The sequence below is a fragment of the Harmonia axyridis genome, chromosome 4, assembly GCF_914767665.1.
Source record: "Harmonia axyridis chromosome 4, icHarAxyr1.1, whole genome shotgun sequence".
Lineage (NCBI taxonomy): Eukaryota > Metazoa > Arthropoda > Insecta > Coleoptera > Coccinellidae > Harmonia > Harmonia axyridis.
In genome coordinates, this window is record NC_059504.1 from 9381317 (window position 1) to 9405561 (window position 24245).

At 35.3% G+C, this 24245-nt stretch overlaps 1 protein-coding gene across 8 annotated transcripts in view; it reads left to right on the forward strand.

Annotated features, from left to right (window-relative positions):
- The window catches only part of LOC123679232 (neural-cadherin), a 473272-nt gene that overhangs the window by 350617 nt on the left and 98410 nt on the right, over positions 1–24245 (forward strand). For all 8 annotated transcript variants that reach the window (XM_045616696.1, XM_045616701.1, XM_045616693.1 and 5 more), the window contains one exon: positions 22330–22473. In XM_045616696.1, coding sequence (XP_045472652.1) covers positions 22330–22473 — 144 coding nt within the window. The remainder of the gene's footprint in view (positions 1–22329; positions 22474–24245) is intronic.

Consider the following 24245-nt stretch of genomic DNA (forward strand, 5'->3'; position numbering starts at 1 on the left):
CAAACATAAATTTTCCAAGTGACCTTTGGATTAGTGGAAAGAAAAATAACTTTATTATCAATTGAATGGATTTCTGTCGAATAACGACCATCAGAATCGAATGAATAGTTTGTTTGATAGTCCATCCCCACTTTACGAGAATTCACGTTGGAATTTCAATTCAAAGTAAAGCACTATGTGAATATATAAACCGAGTGGTTTTGATTCATAACTCTAGTAGTGAGCCATTTCAGAGCAATCGAAATGGTCTGATTGTTTGATCCATTTCTGGCAATTCTCTGATTGAAGGTATTCTCTATAGTTGTTGATGTAATTAAATGCTTAAACCTTCTGTCTAAAACACCTACACATCTGCCCGGTACAGTCCGCCACTCATATCTGATTGGCTGAATTATATTGATTGCCCTGAACAAATGAGCCTAATGCTAAAATAATTGACAGGCATATTTGTTTTGATAGTGAGCAAAGTTCAAATTCGGGACATAACGTATGGATCTTATTTCATTTATTCCACTACTTCCAAAATGAAACTTTTATTGTTGGTTCGGGAGGAAAATTTCAAAATTTTTTTTCCTGTACTGTAAAATGGAATCGATAGAAAACAGGACTAAGCTTTTATCGGACATTATGAAGTTATTCGCACAAGTGTTAACGTAATCGTTAAAATTAATACTTTTAGAGATCGAGGTTTTAGTGGCATTCAAATGAAAAATATAAATATAAATCTATGATTCCCGTCGAGAGTGCTTCAGAGGATTTTAACACGATAAATAATCGAATAGAATGCTAGAATGTTCAGTAAAAGCGGAAATATCCTGAAATATCGATGGAATGAATATATTTTTCCAGAAAAGTAATGTTGGCGGTTCACAACATTTTGCGTGTTTGTTAATAATTGTTGAAAAATTTCACCGATTATTTTATAGCAATTCATGTGTTGGAAATTACATAAGATGTTGATATACTTCTCAGATACACTATTTTATGTAATTAAATTGAAATATTATACATAAAAATAATCATCAAAGAAATTATTTAAAGCCATTACGATGTTAAATGATGTTTAACAGTGGTACTGCTATATACAATTCCGTTGAGATATCATGCCATTTGAAAACAATTTTTCAACATCTCTTGGAAGAACGTCCTTATTTCATAACCCATTACTATAGACTACTATACACTATTATAACCTTAATCCCACCCTGTATTTTCCAATCTATGTTTTTCTTCTGAACGTTATCTTGTTTAGATACGGTCGGATGGTTAAGCACACTGGATGAAGCGCACAAAATTAAAGAGTATGTCCTTGTTTCTTGATGCAGTAAAAATACAACCGTTCCAGAATATTGATGAACAGAACAGAGGAAAGTAGTTCCCACTGAACTCTCACGATAATCTCAGATTCTTAGAGTTATCCTAATGGATGCACATTTATTTGAATACAGCTGTATCTTACATTTCAACGTACCTACTCTGAAACAAAATTGAGATGTTCTATCCAATATCTCCTCTTCAAAATGTAATTACAAACGCAGGAGGCACTCATGAATACAAATTGATCTGCTTTTTCGTAAATGGAAATTCGAGAGCAAAATACAGTTGTTCATTCTGTAGAATGATTAATTGGAAACAATTGGTCTTTTGGGCTTGCGACCGAAAAACTCTGGGATTCAATTATATTCGAGAGGCTACAAATAAAAATCGGCCCTATAGTCGGAAATTTTCAGGATTCTCTTCTTGTTTTTCTGTGATTATTCATTCATCATGTTGCGAACTGTTGAGTTTTTTCGGTTAGAATCAATTGTTCCTAATTTGGGTGTAAGATTGATGAGGGAAAAATTCATGAAGAATCAAGTAGGAGATGAATAAAAATGTACAATTTCACTTTTTTTTCCATAATAATACGTTAATAATCTTTTGTGTTAGTTGAACATTTATTGATGTTGTTACATTACAAGAAATTAATTAAAATCAATTTTCTTCCTGAGAAGCTTATTATGATAATCCAATTATACCGGCATTTACCAAATATTCTTGTCAATAAAAAACTGAACAGATTTTCAGTGATTGAATTGCCATATTTGATCAAGGCTGTAATATTATCTATTCGATTTACTTCTACTTATAAATACTGTCAGTTACTCCACCCTCTGGAATTTTAAGGATCTTCCCGATACTTCACTTGATTTTCGCATCGTTTCCTATGTCGCTAGTATCAAATTCCGCTTTTGTTTCCATGGTAATCTGAATATTTCACTATTTAGCACCTTAGAGAAGGAGTGGAAGTTTTTTGCTGTAGTTTTCATGGAAATATTTTATTAAATAAGCGCGAATTACGGAAGAAAAAGGAACTATCGAAAATGTCGAGTCGCCAGAATGATCTTGTCAGTGGAATCACCATTATTTTTAGACATCATTCTCCTACTTATGTAGGATCCAGTTATTGTTTCCTGTAAATAATTGAGATGGTCAACCGGATGCTTGGAGGCCTATTAATTTCTTCAAGTGTCGAGGGCATGACAGTTTCAATGAATTTACTGGGAACGAATTGTTATTGTACATATAATGTAAAAAGGATCTGTTATTCTTCGGGGTGTCGAAGATATGTCATGGAGTTGTAAATCTTGAAGAGATTTATTGGGAGGTTGAGAAATTTCGAAGACAACACGGTCGTAATAGATGTGTAACATCTGTGTATCAGGTTCAAGTCCTTCGAGAATATTCGATTTCCAGGAATCCGCGAAGATCTTTGTGGGCGGTACGGCAAAATTCTTATTGGACTAGGGGATAGTACTTTCCCTAAGGGTGTGGTCAAGCCGAAAGGAGGGAGGTCGATATTCGAGACAGGGCAAGTTCCAATCGGCGGAGAGACAGTTCAAATTGAGCCGAAGACGGGTACAGTTCAACTTAAGCCGAAGACGAGTCAAGTTCGGTCGGTCAACTTAAGACGTAAGACGAAAAGACGGTTCGCGGACTAGATTAAGACGAGTCGCGAACAAGTTAGAGACGAGACGACCGAAAACTTAAAGTACGACGAAGACGTGATAATCGAAGACGTTTCGAGTAATCAACACTCGAGTTGAAGACGAAATTCAGTACCGTAGTGAGAAACTTGTAATTAGGACGTTATTAGGATTTTTTTTTATACGCATCTCTCGGGAAAAGGATCTTCTCAACACTGAGTTTGTACTGTATAATTGTGGCTTTGTAAATAGATGTAAATAATTGAAAAGAGTTCAATTATTACAAATCCAACAAAGTCACGGAGAAAAAGACGAAAGGCCAGGTTATCGAATCATACCTATAGACGATCGATTAACCAAGCCTACACTTATATAAAACTTCTCGGGAAATAGTAGAATAGTTCTACCAATTTTGCAGATCAATGCTTTTTTGCTACGAACAATTTACTCAATATATTCGTTGCGCTTCATGAAAAATAACAATATCGACAGGAATTATTAATGTATTGATTGCCTCAATGCTCACTTGGTTCATACCATTGATTGGTTTGATTAGCCTATGAATTTTTTTATCATATATTCATTTTGATGAATCATTTGGTAAATTTACATTTTTATTGGAAGAATTGAACCGAGTACGGAAATTCTCATTTCAGTTTTCATTAAAATTTGTGAATTTTTGATTAGTTTGTGTAATATATGTTTTTTAATTGCCTACGATTGAGCGTTTATTGGATATTGTGACTCTGATTGAATATAATATTTCACTCAAAAAGTCCAGGGCGAAAACAATATTTTTCTCAAAAATTTTTTTATTCCTCTTTGTTTTCAATTATAGTATGTGTATAAAAGAAATTTCATTTTATGAAATTCACCCCATGCGATTTCTGTGGATTATTTTTTCTTTCTATTGACACGGATGGAAATTGGCGATGGAATAATTGAATCACTCTTGTATCATCCAAAGCGGAATGACTTCAACCGATAGATTGATGCTTGCTGCGACAAGTATACAAATAACGCTTGTTTTCAATAACCTGGAAATCGCATGACAATGGCAGTTTATTTCAATCCAATGAATTCCAATCAGAGCATAATTGATTGTTATGGGATGAATTTCCATTTGGCGAAATTCCCCGATTTTCCTGTTTTTGACGTGAATCGAGCGCATTATCGTTCTTGAAAGGTTTTTATGAGCAATATGACCAATTTTCGTTTCGGCATGATAGAGCGGATGGGAATTTTCTCCGAGCAATTTGAGCACTCAGTTTTGGAGTGGTAGAATTGAGGAAATTTGTAATCCAATTTTTGTTCGTTCGTCAGCATTTAAAAAGAAAAACTCGATGGAATTGCAATAAAAGTAGCATCCATCTTATGCATTGAATTCGATAGCCTCTTTAAAGTTTTTATCGAATGAATTTAGCAACATATTTTTACTAAATTTGAAACAAGCCCCAATCGAGTGTTTATACGCTATTTTCTCCTTTCTTGTTATAATAATAAGGCTAGGAATCATTGTTTTGGTGTTTACGCATCTAGGTTTATCGCTAGTCAAATATCATTAAAGCCCGATGGTGAATAGAGCAATAAGGCTGCAAATATTTTCGGGAGTCATTCTTTCTGTAGGTTTTTTACCACAAAATTGAAAGAAATATTATCGAATAACTTGTACAAAATAGAAATGGTTTATATTAGCTGTTAGAAGTGCACATCACAATTATTATTAGGATGTTAAAGTTAAGAACATGGATTGAAGAAAATACCAAACCCTAGCAAACTAGTTATGAAATCGAAAATACATTGGCATCTTGTTTCGCAATCAATAAAGCGTCTGTCAAGCGAAGTGTCAAGAATGGTTTTTCTTCCTTATTTCCGAAGAAATTGAATTATAATACTTGTCAAGCGAGAGCTGGTAGACCCAGAATATTACGAGAAACTTTCCAGAATATTCGTTAGTCCATTTCGACCTCAACTCTCTTGTTGAAACTTTTGTTGTCGACATTCGGACGTATGTTTTTTATAGAGCAATATTTCAGCTCTGAGAAGACATAAATCTGTTTTCCTTGAAAAGAAGTATGCTGTTTCGTCAGGGTAGCTGAGCGTGTCCAGAAAAAAACATCGGTTTGTCCGACGAAAAGAATTAGCTAGACATTTTTTGCTACGCAGCAGCGGTTAGTTTTTATTAACGATGCTGCTTCAGACAGACATAATTCACCTCAGACCCAACGAAGAAGTTGATAAAATCGCGAAGACTGTGAACGAAGCGTGGAAAAAAACTGGTTTATCTAATAAACAACAGCGTGGTGTGATTAGGGATTCATCAAGCCAAGTAGCATGACATTTTAACCAACTACTTGATTTGAATATCAAGCAATAAAACAACGATGGATTATTCGATTGACATGAATTTCATTTATCCGCAAGATAATCTTGTACCATTACATTTTAAATATGATTTCTGGCATATGACCGCCATGGCTGGTTCGGATGTAGTCCAATCTGGACGTCCAATTTTCGATTACTTTTTCCAACATTTGTGGCCGTACATCGGCAATAACACGGCGAATATTGTCTTCCAAATGGTCAAGGGTTTGTGGCTTATCCGCATAGACCAATGACTTCACATAGCCCCACAGAAAGTAGTCTAGCGGTGTTAAATCACAATATCTTGGAGGCCAATTCACAGATCCAAAACGTGAAATTAGGAGGTCACCAAACGTGTCTTTCAATAAATCGATTTTGGCATGAGCTGTGTGACATATTGCGCCGTCTTGTTGGAACCACAGCTCCTGGACATCATGGTTGTTCAATTCAGGAATGAAAAAGTTAGTAATCATGGCTCTATACCGATCACCATTGACTGTAACGTTCTAGCCATCATCGTTTTTGAAGAAGTACGGACCAATGATTCCACCAGCCCATAAAGCGCACCAAACAGTCAGTTCTTCTGGATGTAACGGTTTTCGACATACACTTGAGGATTAGCATCACTCCGAATGCGGCAGTTATGTTTGTTGACGTAGCCATTCAACCAGAAGTGCGCTTCATCGCTAAACAAAATGAAATGGACGTAGTGGGCGATACGTATTCCGCACAGAACCATTATTGTCGAAATAAAATTGCACTATTTGCAAGCATTGTTCAGGCGTGAGTCTATTCATGATGAATTGCCAAACCAAACTGAGAATAATTCATTTGACAGCTGTTAAATCGGTCGCCATCTTGAACAGTAATGCCAACTTATATACCTCGAAAAAAAAACCCTATAGTTCTCTCACATTTCTATAAAATCTATTGGTAAATTTTGGTAGTTTCAGAAATCTATAAGCTGAATCCACATTCAAAATATAGATCTGAAGAACCACTGAAATTAATTAATGTTTTTATTCAATATGAAAAAGACTCGAAATAAGAGAATATTAGTAACAAGACTTGAAGACTTGAAATCAAGTCAAGCTCAAGCCAAGTAGCTTGAAAATCAAGCCAAGCCGTGAATCCCTAACTGTGATTGATAAGGGCCAATTATTTGAGAACGGTCGATTTTCGGAAAACTCATTATTGGCCCATCTCTAGTCGAATAATAATCCAGCTCAGAGCTGCAGCAAAATAGGACGGTGTACCCTGGAAATCTAATCACGCTCTATGAATTAAGCCTGAACTACATCTGTAATGGCTCGACTCAATTTGTCCGATATCCCAGGGTTGGTTCGAAGTAGCTGTAATTTTTCCCTTTCCGAACAGAATCCGCTTGAACGTGTTCGAATATCGAGTTGAAATTTTGCTCTTGTAGTAGATATAGAGTACACCAGGGAATTGGTCATGTTTTGCTTATTTAGCAATCTCATAGATAATTTCTCATCTATATGAGGATTTCGATTTTATTGGTAAACCAAATTGGACACCGAAACAATTCGAGGTTTGCGACTTTAGTCGCTGTGTATCATTTCTCCCATATCGAACATAGAAATTTTGGTGTCTGAAATTTCCGAAAAACCTATTCCAATTTTTTAAATCAAACTGAACGATTGTTTGTGGGATTGTTTGTCCTTATTTCAAAAACATAATACGACAAATCGTCAGAAAATCATGAAAGAATATTTTGAAAGGTACAGAAAGTTTTCTGATTTCTTCCGGGATGAGAAATATGTTACAAATTGAATTTTTAGTCTCTTCTAACAACTTTGGTGTTAGGTCTGGAGTCTGTGGTCGCAAATACTCACAACAGCTTTAATTCCAACAATGTTTATACGATTTTGATGAATTTTAGTGTAGATCTCCTTTGGGTAAATGGTTCCAGACCCATTCGACACTTTGATGACGAATTTGGTCCCAAATTCAATTAAATAATATTTTAATAACCTAGAATCTTGAAATTTCCAGGTAGGTTCACATTATAAAGTAATAAACTTAGATAGAGAGAGTATACTCAATTTTTACATGTCCCCAACATGGTAAGATTGCGGGATTGTGATATATTTTAAATCCACAATTTCACTATATCATTATAAATTTATATTATATTGAATGAAATATATTTATTTGAGTGATTCCCAATTAAATATGCAAATTTGAATACTTAGAATCCAATATTTTTCCTAATTTTCGAATTTATATTATGCAGAATACATATTATTTTCTGTATCTACCTGCTGAAATCAAGGTTTGGCAACTTTTGCTCTCCTAGTGTCATCGGTTGTTTCACGTCGCTTGGCGCGCTTGGAGTTTGTTTTCTGAATTTCTGATATATTTAGGCATTCATCTGAATGTATTATTAGTTAATATGGAACGTTGATTCACTATGGGACATAAGAAGTGCGTTCTTTGTGGAGAAACTCGCGAATTGAGTGAAATATCGTATCACTGATATGTTTTCATTTCCGCGCGCTTCATGTCAAATTAGATAGTTCATGTTCGGAACAAAATTTGCTCATTGAAAATGACATAATGCTCCTTTTATCTATGTTTATTGCTCTGAGGTTCAGATCTTGAATGCCGCGGTCGAGTTCGTTCAATAGGAATATGAACTCTTCCGAAAGTGCAACTTGCGCATGCGTAAACTAGAAATTCTACGGGGATAATAGATTCTCTACCCATGCCTAAATGAGTAATACATGAGTTTTCTTTATTTCGTGTTTTCCTGGTCCGATGTTGATGAAAATTGTGGAACACTTTCATGAGAATGAATTTCGAAGTAAGACACTGACTCAGCTCGAATATTTATTTATTTATTGAATACCTCACAAACACCATATAAATGGAATAAAGAGATGGAAGGCCTCAAAGTAAAAAAGATTGAAATTTCTGAATTCCTTGGACATCTTGTATAAAATCAATATGAATTATTTTAAGAGATAGCTTTGTGATTCTTATATAAACATAATTTCGCATGCATATTCCTCGTGTTTTTAGTAAAAGGAAAAATTTCATGACAAATTCTCGTGAAGAAATCTTCGTTGTAAACCTCAATTATAGTAGCAGGTGTGTGAGATTTTAAATGAACCTATTAGATGTACGTATCCGACTCAATATCAAAACTAACCGAAATAGAAGGGATTCAGAAGCTAAATTTACAGCCATGAAAGATATGTATTCTACATTCTTGACTCCAACAGTTGATTATATATTTTGAAGTACTTCAACATTACCCTCGTCTAACGTTTCACTGCAGACATCCGCTTTTGAACGTTTTGGCACCAAGGAAAATGTAGACAGATTGACATACAATTAAATACGATAACCAATGTTGAATCAGTCACTGCTAATAATTGAAATAATTCCATGGTTTCGAATTACCTCGCATTTCTATCACAGCTGGCAGCTCATGGTGGGTGATTATCTCTTAGTATATCCGCACATACAGCATCTGCGTCGCCATCTTCAACATAACGGCCGTTCTTCCACAGATTAATAAACTTCTATGTTTATTAATATCGCCCCACAAATCTTGAATATCGCAATCATACTTAACAGCTCTTAAAATTTTCGTCATTAATATAGAAGTTCCGAACTTCGTCTGAACTGAACAGAACTTTTAAAATTTAGAGATTGAATGTGCAGAGCATATCGCCTGAAAGGAAGAATGGGAAGGCAGGGTAGTAGTTGATGGAACATTTTTTTTGAGCTATAGAACTTCAAATTGTAATAAAACAACGATGGATTATTCGATTGACATGAATTTTATTTATCCGCAAGATAATCCTGTGGCATTACATTTTGAATATGATTTCTGTCATATGACCGCCACGGCTGGCTCGGATGTAGTCCAATCTGGACGTCCAATTTTCGATGACTTTTTCCAACATTTGTGGCCGTATATCGGCAATAACACGGCGAATGTTGTCTTCCAAATGGTCAAGGGTTTGTGGCTTATCCGCATAGACCAATGACTTTACATAGCCCCACAGAAAGTAGTCTAGCGGTGTTAAATCACAAGATCATGGAGGCCAATTCACAGGTCCAAAACGTGAAATTAGGCGGTTACCAAACGTGTCTTTCAATGAATCGAATGTGGCACGAGCTGTGTGATATGTTGCGCCCTCTTGTTGGAACCACAGCTCCTGGACATCATGGTTGTTCAATTTAGGAATGAAAAAGTTAGTAATCATGGCTCTATACCGATCACCATTGACTGTAACAATCTGGCCATATACCTCGAAAAAACACCTGTTACTTTTTTTTACGTTGTCAATATCAGTATTCACCTGGCAATATGAGTGTTGCCAATTCTCAATACATGATGAGTAGCCCTTGTATTGATTTGTATTGATCTTGAATCTGAGAAATGTTACAATTTCATCGCTTTGCTCTGCCTTCTTGCATTATTCATAACTGCGAAACGAGCGTCAATAAGGCAACTTTCTCACTAAACATGGAAGATGCGAAACAGTCAATAACAGACAAACAATTAGCGCAATCGAATAAGGAGCGAAAATTTCTGTAAAATCAAAATTCAACCAGACCAGTTCACAATGGAATTCCTCCTCGTGTTGAATATCAAGGATCCGGTCTCATTGTTCTTAATGTAGCCTTATTCTTCATTTTCAATTGTTCCCGGAGGAAGCCTCCGGAACGTTATTGGAGGCGTGAGCTGGTTTCCGAGCGTTCCATCTCATCGATTGCAGAGGTTGGGGAATCGTGCCCCGGTGGCGGGGAACCATGTTTGGAAAAATAGGAAGTACTAACGACCGGAGGCGGCAGATAGATGTGGCCACTCCTCTGAAATATACGCTTCGTGTCGCCACGTATTCCGCTCATCAGATGTTAAAAGCGTGTGTTCGTAAACAAGGGACGTAACCGCTGCGGAAGGGGGTTGTAAATTCGACGTGTGTATGATGAAAGAAATGGCTTTCTCCCGATGGACTTCGGCGGTACAGCTGCCTCCGACGATAAATATCGCTTCGGGTCATGGCGGGATTGCCGGCGTTACGTGTAGGTGAATTTTGACGACGTACGATTCGAAGGCGTATGAATTTCGGGGGTGAATTTTGATCGATAGGTTTTTCGGATTCTATAGCCGGTTGCAGAATGGAGGATGCGCCGGTTATGGATAGAGCTCGAATTAGTCTCAATAAAATCGTAGTGGTCTTTGAAATAACTTCGGATGCTATTCGAAGGCGTTCGATTTATATATATGCATTGATCGATAGGTTTTACGGCTCCTTTTCCCCAAGGGTTCCGTAAATTTGATCAATTATAATAATAATGGAATTCTCTATATGGTTGCAAAATGGTGGAGGTGTCGGTTGTAGAAGGAACTAATAGTAGTCTCTTCAAACGATAGTAAAAGTCTTTTGAAATTTTTTTAGTTGCTATTTTCGTGGATTGATTGATTAATAGGATTTTCAGTGTTCGTTCCGCGAGGAGAGAAACTTACATTAATTATGAAAATGGTCATCTTTATCAAGTTGTTAATAAACGTATTGAACATCGTAGTGGTAACTATCCACTTCCTTGTGATGGGTAAATCAAAAATATTCAACAAATGATAAACAATAAATATAATATACATGAAATTAAGCGGTTTTAATACCTATTATTGGGAGTAGAGGAGACTGAGGTAGATTCAGATATGGGGCAGTTTCGAACTCTCAAAAATCTCTACTTCTATTAATTGTAATATTTCTGCGACATACCTTTGTACATATGTCTTAATGAATTTCACTAATGTACGAAGTATTATCTTAATACAATACAAAGACAATTTATTTGGAATGAATACTTAAACAATTGAGCTAACGATACGTGTTAATTCAATGAGTCATTTTGTTAACAACTATATCGAAATTATTATTTGCTTGTCTCTTACGCAGTTAATCTTTCAGAATTTAATTTCTTATAGCTGAAGCTTTCATTTTTTCGAATGACAAGTATAGTTATTTATAATACAAGTGCAGAAGGCATTGATATTCTTCCACGAGTTCAAAATTCAAAAACGAGCCACGAAGTGGCGAGTTTTGGAATGAACGAGTGGTAGAATGAGCCTTCTGTACGAGTATTATACATTATTTTCTCTAATTCATTGCATTTTCATTGAAATTAATGAAATATTTCCATAAATATATTTTAGTGATTTTTGCATTGAAAAATGTTGGTTGGCAGAACTGATTTCTTTAAGGCAAATTAATGAATTGACAGATAAAGCCGTGGCGGAAAGTTCGGATAACCAACATAGAATAATAAAATATAACCATGAAAACTGTGCGTTTCTGATATATTCTCGCACGATTTTGTTCTACAAGATGTGGAAGAATGAACAGAATAACCACAGAATTAGAGAAAATATGTTATCGAATATTCTTCAAGAGTGAAAGTGAATTTTCCAATAACTTTGATCTTTAGCTCAATTCGCTGAAGTAGTTGTTTAGGTCTTGACAAATCAACGATATAAAAGATTGCAGAACCCACCGTTAGCCCTTTTGAACCCACCGTTTAGGACCAAAACAACCCGCAAATATCTCAGGGCATATCTCAGCGTTATTCATACATATATTTCTATCCGCCCCATTGAACTACCCCTCGATTACGAAGTGGCTTGAGCCTTTATTCTATTTCCATCAAATCTCCCCTTAGCAACTTTTATTCTGGCTCGTCGAACATTTTTTTCGGGTTTTTCTGCACCTCAAGCGTGTTGGGATGAGCTACAATAAATCAAACACCCCCTTTACACCACCATATCTGCTATATTCAAAGTAGCGCAATACGTGCCCTTCAAAATTATGTAAAAGAGTATCCATTCTCGGGATTCATTGAAGAAAAACTAATGTCGATGTGAGCTTTGTTACAATCAGTTTTAGTTGTGAAAATTATCCTTGAGATAATGTACATTTTTTTAATGCCATTAATGAGAAATATTAACTGAAACTAGAATTTATTATTGGATAGAATGTATTCAATAGGACGACTTGAATTACAAACTTATGTGTTTTGAAAGAGACTGATTATATCAACTCTTTCAAATTGTATGTGGGAATAAATAATTTACTATAAGAATTTCGAGTTTAATCTATTTTTCAGAAGTCTCATAAGAAGAAAAATCAATTATTGATTTGAACGAACAATGAACAATTTCAATCAAAAAAAGAGGGATATTAATCAATCAAAATCGAAAAATTTCATGACTCGATTTATGGTTTTCCATCAATACTCCCTCAACAAATTTTTTCAACCCAATGCAGCACTAATTATCAACACCGATTCATGAATGCAATCTGTACAATGATTCATGGAATTCGATTAACGTGCAAATTTTCTTCAATTCGAATTGAGTTTTTTTTTTGCAGTGAACTATTCACTCGGTTTTTTTTTGTCATACTCGATAGATTTGAATATATTCATTACGGAATGAATTATTGCGTTCGCCAATATGAGTTTGTTGGGTGGAAGTGGGGTATTGATTTTTCGATGTTGATGAACACAGTTTTCATGCGAAAAAGCATTGTTGGGATATGTTTTGGTGAATTTCTCTCGATACGCAAAATCAATTTTCAATGTTTCCTTTCCAATATGGATTGCAAACTGCAGTTTGAATTATAAATTGTGGACAGTCAGTGAATATTGATCCCCTCTGAACAATTCAACTTTGAATTGTATCAGGGGTATGCGGTACAATTGAAAAAAAAAGCTATGAACAAAGCAATCAGCCAGTATTGGTGAATAGGAGAAGAATTGTGTTTCATCAGGATAACACCAGGCGGCACACATTTTGGATGATGCGCCAGAAACTCCAGGAGCTCGAATGGCAAGTTCTCAAGCATCCAATATACCTGGATTCCACTCACCAAACCTGGCAAAAAAAGACTACCACCTGTTTAGGACCAACAGGTTTAAGGGTACAAATTTGGCCTTAAAAGATGAATGTTAAAACTGGTAATCCAAGTTCTACGCCAATAGGTTCAAGGGCTTCTACAAAAAGTTAGATTGTCGTTGGCAACAAGTTATTGAACAGATCGATGCATTTAGTATATCCAAGATCTCTTGGAGAATATTTCGATTATAGAAGGGTTGTCCAATTTTCCAGAAATTCCTTTGGGGTCAGTAAATTTATTGCCTAATAATACTTTCACATGAATTCCGGTATTTAGTGTATCCACTTCAAAGAGTATCTAGCCAAGCGTTTTTATGGACCAGTTCAAGTGACTTCGGATATACTATACTTGAATTGGATGATTGTTAAAATTTTTATAAATAATTGAACTATAGCGAAAACTCATTTGTCTCAAACCCAATACTCCTCAAAGATGCCATTATACAAAAACAAAATGGAGTGTAAAATGTTCGCATTCAACCTCAAATTGTATTGTATTGGAGAAGCAACCGAATTAATTGCTCATCCATAGTCGAAAAGAGTTGCTTATAAGGTGAATGCTATTTTGTAATCATACTTAGAAAAAAATAATTACTCATCTGATGAATTTCGATATTCCTGAGAAAAATCGTCAATATTCTTGCCAACATCAAAAGACCGACGCCATCCAACTCAGTGACAAATTCAGCGCGATCCAATTAAGAGGCAACATCAAACTTTAAAGAATTCCGCCGGACCAAAATTCTGGCGATGATCCAGTAGCCAGAAACTGTTGTTTCAATTATGAATGGTAACGAGTTTCAACACGTCGACTTCGGTTGAATGAACTTGAGACCGCGTTCGCTTTCTGTGGGCTTCTCTCTGCCTCCTCCACAGAAAGTTAAATTGTGGCTTCTGGTAATTACTGAGTTTGCCAACTGAACGAATTTGGTAGGAATAGAATCGAAACTTCTCCGATGGGAATGTTTCATTATTAGGGAGGGTACAATGAGAATTTAATTTTCGGAGTTTCGCACTGATGCCGACATTTCGCACTATTAACTTTCTGTTGTATCGACGCTTTAGAATTTTTTCGGTACGGTCCTGTGTTTTCGTCAGGTCAAGGTTATCTTTTGTGTGGATGATGAAGTAGGCTTTTAAAAAAAAAGTAAAAATTTTGATTGTTTTTTAGAAAATAACATTGTTATGTTTTTACAACTCTCGGGGAGATTTCTCATAAAGTCAGCAAGCCGATTGAAAAGGACTAATTTTATTTTGTTTTTAGAAGCTCCAAGGTGACTTTTCATCATCAGTATTTTTTATATCCCGAGAAATGAATTTAAATCGCCCACAGTGCTTTTTAATTGCGCGCTTCCCACTATAGATATAATATATATTCGGTGACATAAAAAATGCAAAACCAAGGATGGATCCAATTCCAATCCAATATCATTCAAAATAATTAAGTCTTCATGAAAACCTTGACATAATACTCGTTCTTACTATCGAAATTATCGGAAATATGTCTTGCGGTATCGTAAGATAGCACATATACCCTAATACCTGATTTAAATCCATGTGTAAACCAAATGGAGGGGTTTTTGTCCAAGCAATTCACGAAATTCATTGCACTGAGACTGTCATCAATGACCGTTTCAAAGGGTACTTTGAAATCGAATATAGTTGGTATCACATTCGAGGGTTTCTCCAAGAGATTTGAATTTAATTGATCCAATATCCCCAAATGTCCAATCCAGTTTCTCGAACGGAGATTCCCATTGTGGTATATTTTTATTGCTTCCAGAAAGCTACATTTTCTCACATGTAAGAGTGAGGGAAGCAGATCAATTAGAACCTCAAGCGCTGCTGTGGCAGTTGTGTGTATAGTTCCCGCAACATAGACCAATACAGACTAGCCTCTGCAGTTTCTGCAGCTGGCTGTGTGTGGCGATCTCTTCAGTTTTTGTCCACCATGCTAAAGACGTAGATGACAATAGCGAATGGTACTGCAGTGTATATCTATAGTACCTTACCTAGTGTCATGCCCCATGTCTTTCCAAAGAGTCTTTTGCAGACCAACATTGGTGAAGTAGCCCTGGAAAGAGTTGTGTCTTTATGTTTCCTCCAGTTGAGCTTACTATCCAGATTAACATCCAGATATTTACACTACCTGGAAAAGTTGAGAGTCTTGTCCTTCAGAACCGGTGCTCTGAGGTTAAGATTCCTTCCTCATAGAATGGAATCAGTGTTGTTTTTGAGAGATTCACAGTTAGTTCTTCTTCCTCGCACCATTTCTCGATACTACTTCGACCATTCATCAGTGTGCAGTATATATTTCAAAGACTTTTGTGAATTTTGTGGTTTTGACATTTCTGCCTCTTGATGATGGTAAGATAACCGAAACATGTTGGGCTTGAATGCATTGAATTTTATGAAGTTAAAGAGCTTTTACTTTTAATTATCACCTATAAAAGTCGTTCAACTCGGCGAAACATCCTTCGCCTTTCCTTCAACACCTCATTAGCATTTTCGGCCATCCCTCGATAAACGCATCCTCATTAACATTTTCCATTACCGGAACCGCTAGTTAATAGTATAAATCCCGAATATCCACAACGAATTACTGCGGAACCATAATTTCTGTAATCGCCCGGATGACGTTCGCGAAATGAAACAGAATTCAATTAGGAATTTCATTCCGTACACCGAGGTCTGTTAATTAAATTCAGTTCTGCATCTCGATGGCGCCTTTATCCATCGGCTGAACGTTTGATGATCAAATTAACATTGTCTATCGAGGGGGATGCACGGGCGAGCTGATTAAACGATGATCTGTACATAACAGGATATGATTATTGGCTGACCCGACGCTTCCTTTCATCTAGATACCACCCGAGGTGGAAAGAGATTTTTAGACTCCATATGGCGATTGTTTGTTGCGGTATGTAGTGTGTAATGTTGCATATGAGAGTGATTTTGAGGTCGAACTGTTTCCAATAGCTATTTATTGTCAATGAGCTTGTTTGGTTGGGAACTATCGTAACTGTTTGTCATTCACTTCGTTTTATATCCAGGTATAATGAAATGAATAGGAATACTGGAAGGATGAGGTCAAGAGGCAAGAACTGAAGTTTTGAAATTCTTCTCGGTTTTCTTATATACCTTTGACATTCTGTTGCGAGGATGCTCTTCAGCTTTGATATGAACTTTCCTTGAGAACACACGTTCCCACACAAAGGCATATTGTGTTACAGGTAAATTTAAATACGCCTTTATTTTACGACGAAGATGTATTCCGCCCTAAACAGAATGTTGGGGAGGAATCGAGGAGTTTTATTTCTGCGTGAGATACTTTCAGAAAATGCACTTCGAGTGTTGTTTATCTCTAGATCTACATTGCAAATGTCTCAGATAATTTAGTCGAAATCACCTTTCATGCCAGGATTTTTATTTGTTTGGCGGTTTCATCTCAAAGACAAGGTGTTTCAGAAGAGTTTATTTGTGAAAAAATTATTGAAGAAAAATGAGCCAATAATCATTAAAATACACTATTGGGAAGTTCATTTCTTGAAGATAATGTGGTCCAAATGTCTACTCAAGCTGCGCTCTCGTGATTCGCGAACTAAATTCTCGTGAATCAGTGTATAATCGAATATTGTCTATACTCTTGTGATATTATAACTGATTATTTCACTTCTGAAAATTTATATTATAATTATTATAAAATATAAATATGTATTTGTATTTATATTATATTATATATATTTATCATTCGAAGGGTGAATTTCGAATGTTAAACTTATGGAAACAATTCAGATAGAACTGGACATGTTATCGTTCGTTGATTGATCATTATTTGGTGTTTCTTGGCTGATAACCAATTATTTAATGGATTTCATTATTTAGTAGAATAGAGGAGAAAATACTGGCAGCACAAAAATCTAGGAAACATCAAATCGTTGCTTTAACTATGCAACATTATTGTTGCTCGTGTTTCGTAAAATTTTATGAGATTTTATGTGGGCAGATTTTATTTCCCAACCCGTAGGAATCCTGATCTATTCATGAAATACACGCAGAGTTTTCACGCTAATAAACCACCCATAAATCCAATATAATCTCATTCATCAGGCAAATCCAGAAATTTTATCGACTTATCCGGGTTGGCTCCATCCACAGCGGATCTTTTCGAAATTTGCTCACTTTATAGCCCCCTTTTATTGGTACAGGAAAATTCTCGCTCCAACAGTTTATGCCCCCAGTAACGGCCAAATCATCTTAATTGACTTCTTGACAGTACCATTCTTCAATTTTATTCTTTCATTAGAGGACAGTACACGACAGAAAGGGTTATATTCCCTTTATTCAGGGGAGAAATCGTTTCATTTATTATCGATTTGATAGCCGATAAATTTGAGTAATGGTAGTTTTTATCGAGCAGAAATCGGGATATATCGTTGCATTCGCGATTGTGGAGTTTATTCGATATTTCGCAATCACCGCGCAATGCTATTTCACGAAATGCTCGCGATATAGCTGACATAATTCGGCAACGAATTTCATGAATCATGAAAGAATTTTAGAGGGGAAAATTCGTTTCGGTTCAGTGACGCTATAATTATATGAATAACTGGAATGGTCTCAGCAATACCGGAAATTCGTTGAAAACAGCTTCTTTTTTTGTTGTTTATTTTTAATGATGAACTTTTGGAAACGATCCCAATATGTCAGGAGGCGAAACACCAAAATGATTATACCACGCCGTCAATGATTGACTTATCAATACGACTTAACTATGGAAACATGAGCTATATAATCTACAATAGAAAGATTGCGTTTGCTTAAGAGGCCTATTTGAATTGTCTCGATGAGTTCATTCAAAATTCACATTTCGAGTGGTTCAATATGAATTTCGAGGAGTAAAATAATCCAAAATAGGAAAATTGCGATTCCGTAAGAGGAAACTCTACCAAGGGACGGAATTATCGATATTTCTTCTTACAGATCATCGATTTTTATGGGGATGTTTTCTCATAATTCTTCTAACAATAATCTAAATTGTTGTATTTTAATATTTTCAATTCGCAAATGAAAATAAAATCAAGAATTTTGGTAACATCTCGTTTTTCGCAAAATAAGAGATGATATGGTATCCCTTTGAAGCATTGATGTATTGGAAGAATATTTGGAATAGAAAATCCGATCAAAAATCATTACAAAAACGACAAAACTCTGATCTTGTGAAAATTTATAAATGGATTCGTAAAGTACTCGCTATCGACGAAATTTTGAAGTATTGTAATATTCATAACTTGTACTGATCATTCAATCTTTCTGGCAACACTTTGTATTATTTGTCTCCCTCTTTTTCTTGGCAAATATCAACAGATCACGAGAATGTCACGTAATGAGGTTCCTTTTCAACTTAAATCTTGGATTGAATTGATTTTTCGATAAAGATAGTAAGTCATTTGCTCGGAATTTTTGTCTCTTTCTGATTTTATTTTTATTTTTCTGAAACAAGGCTACTGAAAATGAATCGTGTATGTGTAATATCAACAAAGTTGAATGAATATATTCAATTTTCGGAATAAATCAAAGGCTGGAGCTTTGGTGCCCCGTATGCTTCGAGGGGAGAGTTTCTCACCAAAAACCCTTCCAACTGTAGAATTGCTATTAGACGTACTAGAATGTTTTATGTTCATTGCCCGAAACAGCAGTATTTAGACTGTAAATGCCGCAAAGAGTGCCATTTATTATTCCTAAGGTCAGTTTTGCTAAACTTATTACGCTGCCATTTCAAAAGGGGATGGATAATTATACTTGTACTCCCCAGGACAGCTACGGCTCTGTTTCTAATATAATTATATGTGTTTTTCCTTCGAATTCAACGGTTAAATGTGGATTAAAAATACATTTTTGGAAAGTTGAGTTTTGAAAATATTATGTTTTACTTTTTTGGAAAATTTGTATATTTGCTCAAACAATTACTTGTTATTTTCGAGCGCTCGTCTCTCGCTGTGTCATTTAGTCACAATGTCTGCAAGTTCGTTAATGAGAAATATCCCTTTACGGGTTTCTCAAATTTGTAGCCAGAAAAGTAGAAAATTTGAGTACAAAGTTGAGGTATCGGTTTTTTGAATTAAATAAAAATTTCAATGTTTGCGAAATTCCGAGCTGAGCTCGAAATATAGTAAACTCAGTTGAAATAGAACGTAACTATACCATTAAAAATGAATAAGATTGTTCATGGAAAACATTGCGTGACAGTTCATTTCGTAATATACAAATTCATCGGAAATGACAAACATTGATCAATGAGATAAGAATTTCGTTTAGTCCAGAACTATGATTCGACTAAAATCATGCAACAACTATAAAAACAAAGAAAAAATTATTCACTGATATTTGAATCACGACATGTATCATACGAATATAAAAAATAATAGGCTAAACTGACATCATTACTAATGATATCGTGCCTATCACATTGGAATTGATAACGGGTAATTATTTATTATTCACAGGTTTCGATTACTCATTTCATTAATAACTGAAATCGTGATGCAGTTTTATCATTGTTGGGACTCTATTCGAATTGAAGCCAAAAATTTGGGTCAGTTGAATCCACTGAATCGAATAGAAAAGATTAAATTGTGAAAAGCGTTGTTGTGCTATTGTTGGATAAAAATCGATGTGGACAAAATACATGGAATTCATTTCTTTTTCTAGTTTCACGTGTTCAATCATACCATATCTTTCTGGTCAGTTCTAGATTTGCATACCATCCATACCTTGTAAATAAATTCATTTTTGAAAAGTTGATCGTTCATCCAATCTCCATAATTTTATGCAAAGAAATATAAAATAAATTTTACACTCATTAGAAGTATGACGAAACAATCGTTGTGATAACTAATTGGTGAAAGTGGAGATTTCTGAAAAATTTTAATTTTATTCAAATCAATAAGTAAACAGTAATTATGAAATATCTAATATGCGCCAAATTTCTAACAGGAACAAACTATGTCTAGAACGAAGAGTATCTCGTAGGTATTGAAGCAAGATATTCCATTGTTAGAGAACAACCTTTTATGAATGTAGCGTACAAGTGCCAGTAGCTCGTTCATTCCAGCTGACTCGACAGAGTCCGCAATTCTGATTTGATTAGAGTGTTATCCCAATTTGGCTAAGTTGCCAAGCTACTCTTTTCCAATGATAACTAATTGGGTTTCCGATAGACTCGCTTTCTCTAGTCGTATCTGATCTGCTGCTATCCGAGAGCCTTCATCGATGACAATTTATTTTCACCCTCCAACGAATCCATTGATTGACTTTTCTCCAAAACCATCAATTTCCCGAGGAAAACTTTCAGCGAACTGAAAGAGGTGTTCACTTGAAAGATTATTGTGCTGCCTTCCTAGAACCTTATTTATAAGCACCTTTATTGAACATTACAAGGAAAATATTATATTTTGCTCTTTTTTTCAACATGAAATGATGAATTGAGATAAAAACTTCCTCTGAAAAAAAAAATCGATTTTATTCTTCAATATAATCACCATCAAGATTGATACACCACTCCTCTAACCTTCCAATATTTTTCTCTAAAAAAATTCTTCTTTGCTCTCAATAGAGGCTCGAACTTCGGCACCCACCTCTTCAATTTGACCACCGCTTTCATAAATGTATGAAGATAGTCAATAAATAATATACGTTCCAAAATAAGGATGCTACAACCTTGCCAGCTGATGTTCGCTTTGGGCAGCTTTCACCGATTGATTTTCACTTAGTTGAAGCTCTCTTTGCCTATTTGTGGGTAGTTTTGAATGCTTCTTTCATCCTCTGTTACATATTAATGCAGCATAACTTAATCTTTAATTTCCCCTGTCCTCTTTGCCACTACATAGTTGAATATTTAATCTTTAATATGTCGATCCAGCTTAACTCTTATTTGTCGAAATTTCAACACAAATCTATTGAAGCTTGGTGGTAGGTACTAACGGAATAAAAAAAATTATGTCACAGGCTGTGGTTGGATCTTGATTCAGCACGAATAATCAATGTTCAATAGAAAGAGCACGCTGGCAAATAACCAAGAAATTTTTGTCACTATTTGTCATCTCTTCACTCAAGATTATCCATTGATATATAATAGCTTTTGTCAAGCCTGAAGAAATCGTCTGAATATCCTTCAAAAAGGCAATTATTCATATTATAAATGTTGGAATTCCAAATGAAAAGATCAACCATCATTTCTTCCAATGATTATGCAGTAAGAATCCTGAATAAAAAAACCTGCTCACGATAAATGATTATGCAGTAAGAATCCTAAATAAAAAAACCTGCTCACGATAAAAATCTGAATCGAGTTGAGAATATGTAGCTCGATCAATACGCGATGGAAATTCATACTTCAAAACCAGTTCACTTTTAAACTGACAGGCCTGTATGTCTAAACAGGTGGGAGATCCTGAAAATGAACACAAACTTCGTACGAAATTCATTTTTCCACATTATTAAAAAGCTTTCAGATGTAATGGCCCCTGCGGAAATAGGGAAGTCTGCTCTGAAAGCACTTGAAACTTAATTTTCACTTTATTTAACAATGGAAGTTCGGAACCATATAAGCATGTCAACATTCGACGTATTTAGTGCTCACTGGGAATTTTTAAACTTGAAATTTTTCTCTCGGTAGGTAATGAATTTTGGGTGTGGAATACTTCTCGAAAAAGAAAATGGGACTTGAAGAGATATATCGAATATTTTTGGGCTGTCCTATATCTAGATACCAACTGGCACAGCAAATATTTTGTTCCAGAAATTCAGCTTTCGTTTAGTCACACTTGATTTCGAGAATATGAAGATATAATAATCGTGTATGGTGCTTCAACACAATCAGAAAAAAAAATCATGAATCTTAATAAATACATAAAGGCAATAATAATATTAAATGAAGATATCTACAAATATCACCACCTTGAAATATGAAACAAATGTGGAGTGTTTTGATTCCAATGTACTTTTATACTATTCACCCAATCATCACTGATTTTATTAATTATTTCTTTCTTTTTCCAGTCACCAAATTCATTCGAATTGGAATCGCTGATAAGAATGACAATCCTCCTTATTTTGATAAGGCCTTATACGAGGCGGAAGTCGACGAAAATGAAGATATTCAACATACCGTACTTACTGTCACCGCCAAAGATCACGATGAATGTAAGTATTCCCTTTTAACCAATATTGAAACATTGCTTATTTCACAATCTGGTTTACATTTTCCTGCTGTATCATAGAATATTTTGAATTGAGGGTTTGAAAATAAAAAAAAACTCTCGGATTTAGGTGGTTTCGAACCCAGGAATCCTGCGTCAAAGCTGGCAATGAATCTCTACACTATAGGCCTTTAAATGGATAAAAGCATAATAACGATGGCTATATTGCAACTGATTAATCAAAAATGGATGTAAATTCACTTTGAATAGAACTTTGTGCGCTGAAATTTTTCAACCAATTTTAATAAAACGCCAATAAAACTTAATTCAACTCTTTAAACTGTATACGGACAGACCAATTAAGAAAAATTGAGTGATTTGTTCCTTTTTGAAATTGTTAAGACATTGTGATTTCCAGTAACGTGGAAACGTGTGAGAATAGCATTAGCATTCTTCTTCTCTCTGAATAAGCGTTCTTACGTGAAACGCCATACTTTATTCTTTTACAACTTCCACAAACAATAACTCCAATAGAAACAAGTATACTTTAGCCATCTTTTTTTTTTCAAATTTATTCCTCGGTTGGACGTTCAAGTTCGCAAACTTTTTTATGTGGTTTTAAGTGTAGATAGGTACTAGGTTACGTGGATCAGCCCCTCGCTCTTGTACTCTGGATCCATTATAAAGCAGACTCATTACACTTCTTTACTCCGACGCTGTTATAAAGCAGAATACCGGACTGGAATGTGGTAGAAATCTCAATTCTTTCCCAGGTTGAAACGTTGGGTGGAGTTTCTAACAAATTAAATTCGAGGTGCCCGAAACTTTCTTGGATTTGAAATTTTACCTCATTTTTCACACAAGTTTGGGCTACTGCAATTTATTAGGACGCATATCCACCTGAACTCTGTGGTGGTCTGATAAGTAGGTACAATAATGTTCAATTTTATGGCGATTTAAATCACTACATAATATATTGCTGACATTTTCTGATTCTGCCGATTGTGAGCAATATACAAGGTGACTCACCTGGATGGCCTATTAGAAGTTTATGGACAACTTATCATAATTTTTTTGAGGGCAATCATGAGCTATTTCAGATGGTTGAGTTTTGTAATTTTAATGTCAGGAAGGTAGATTATAAAATTTATTCGGAGCTCATGATAAATCTGCCTAAAGAGAACTATAAGAATTCTTTCTGTGAACTTACCCATCTCATCTTTTCTGATAGAAATCTTAAGGAGCTCATTTAGAGGGAGAGTACGCGTTTGCTCTTTGTCGTAGTATAGATCGCTCTAGATTATGTGAAGTAATCCTTAAAAGATCCTATTGAGTAGATCGTTATTTACAATTAAATTCGAGCACATCTCGAATATATGAGCAGTAAAACATTGACCATCTGTGTGGTCACGAAGAACTTTCATGAAACCGAGTTCTTGAAAATTAGATCGTCTGCCATCAAAGTTTGTTGAAGCGGAAGGAAGCTTTCAGAAACAGAGTAGATGTGTGTTGTTTTCATAGAATTGTATAATTCAAGTTGTTTGAAGTGCTGTTCATTCTAACTTCTACTTATTACATGACCTCGAATCGTTCTTGAATGTGGGTCAGAGGAAAATGCTGGGACCAATATGAAATTTTTGCGCAACAATTTTATTCCCGATTTTGTCAAATTGAACGTTCAACTTCTCGAAATTGCTTCGTTTCCCTCAACGTAAATTACCGTTCTTTACGATTTTCTAATTGATTAACTCCGTTCGTGGAACTTCAATGTGGACA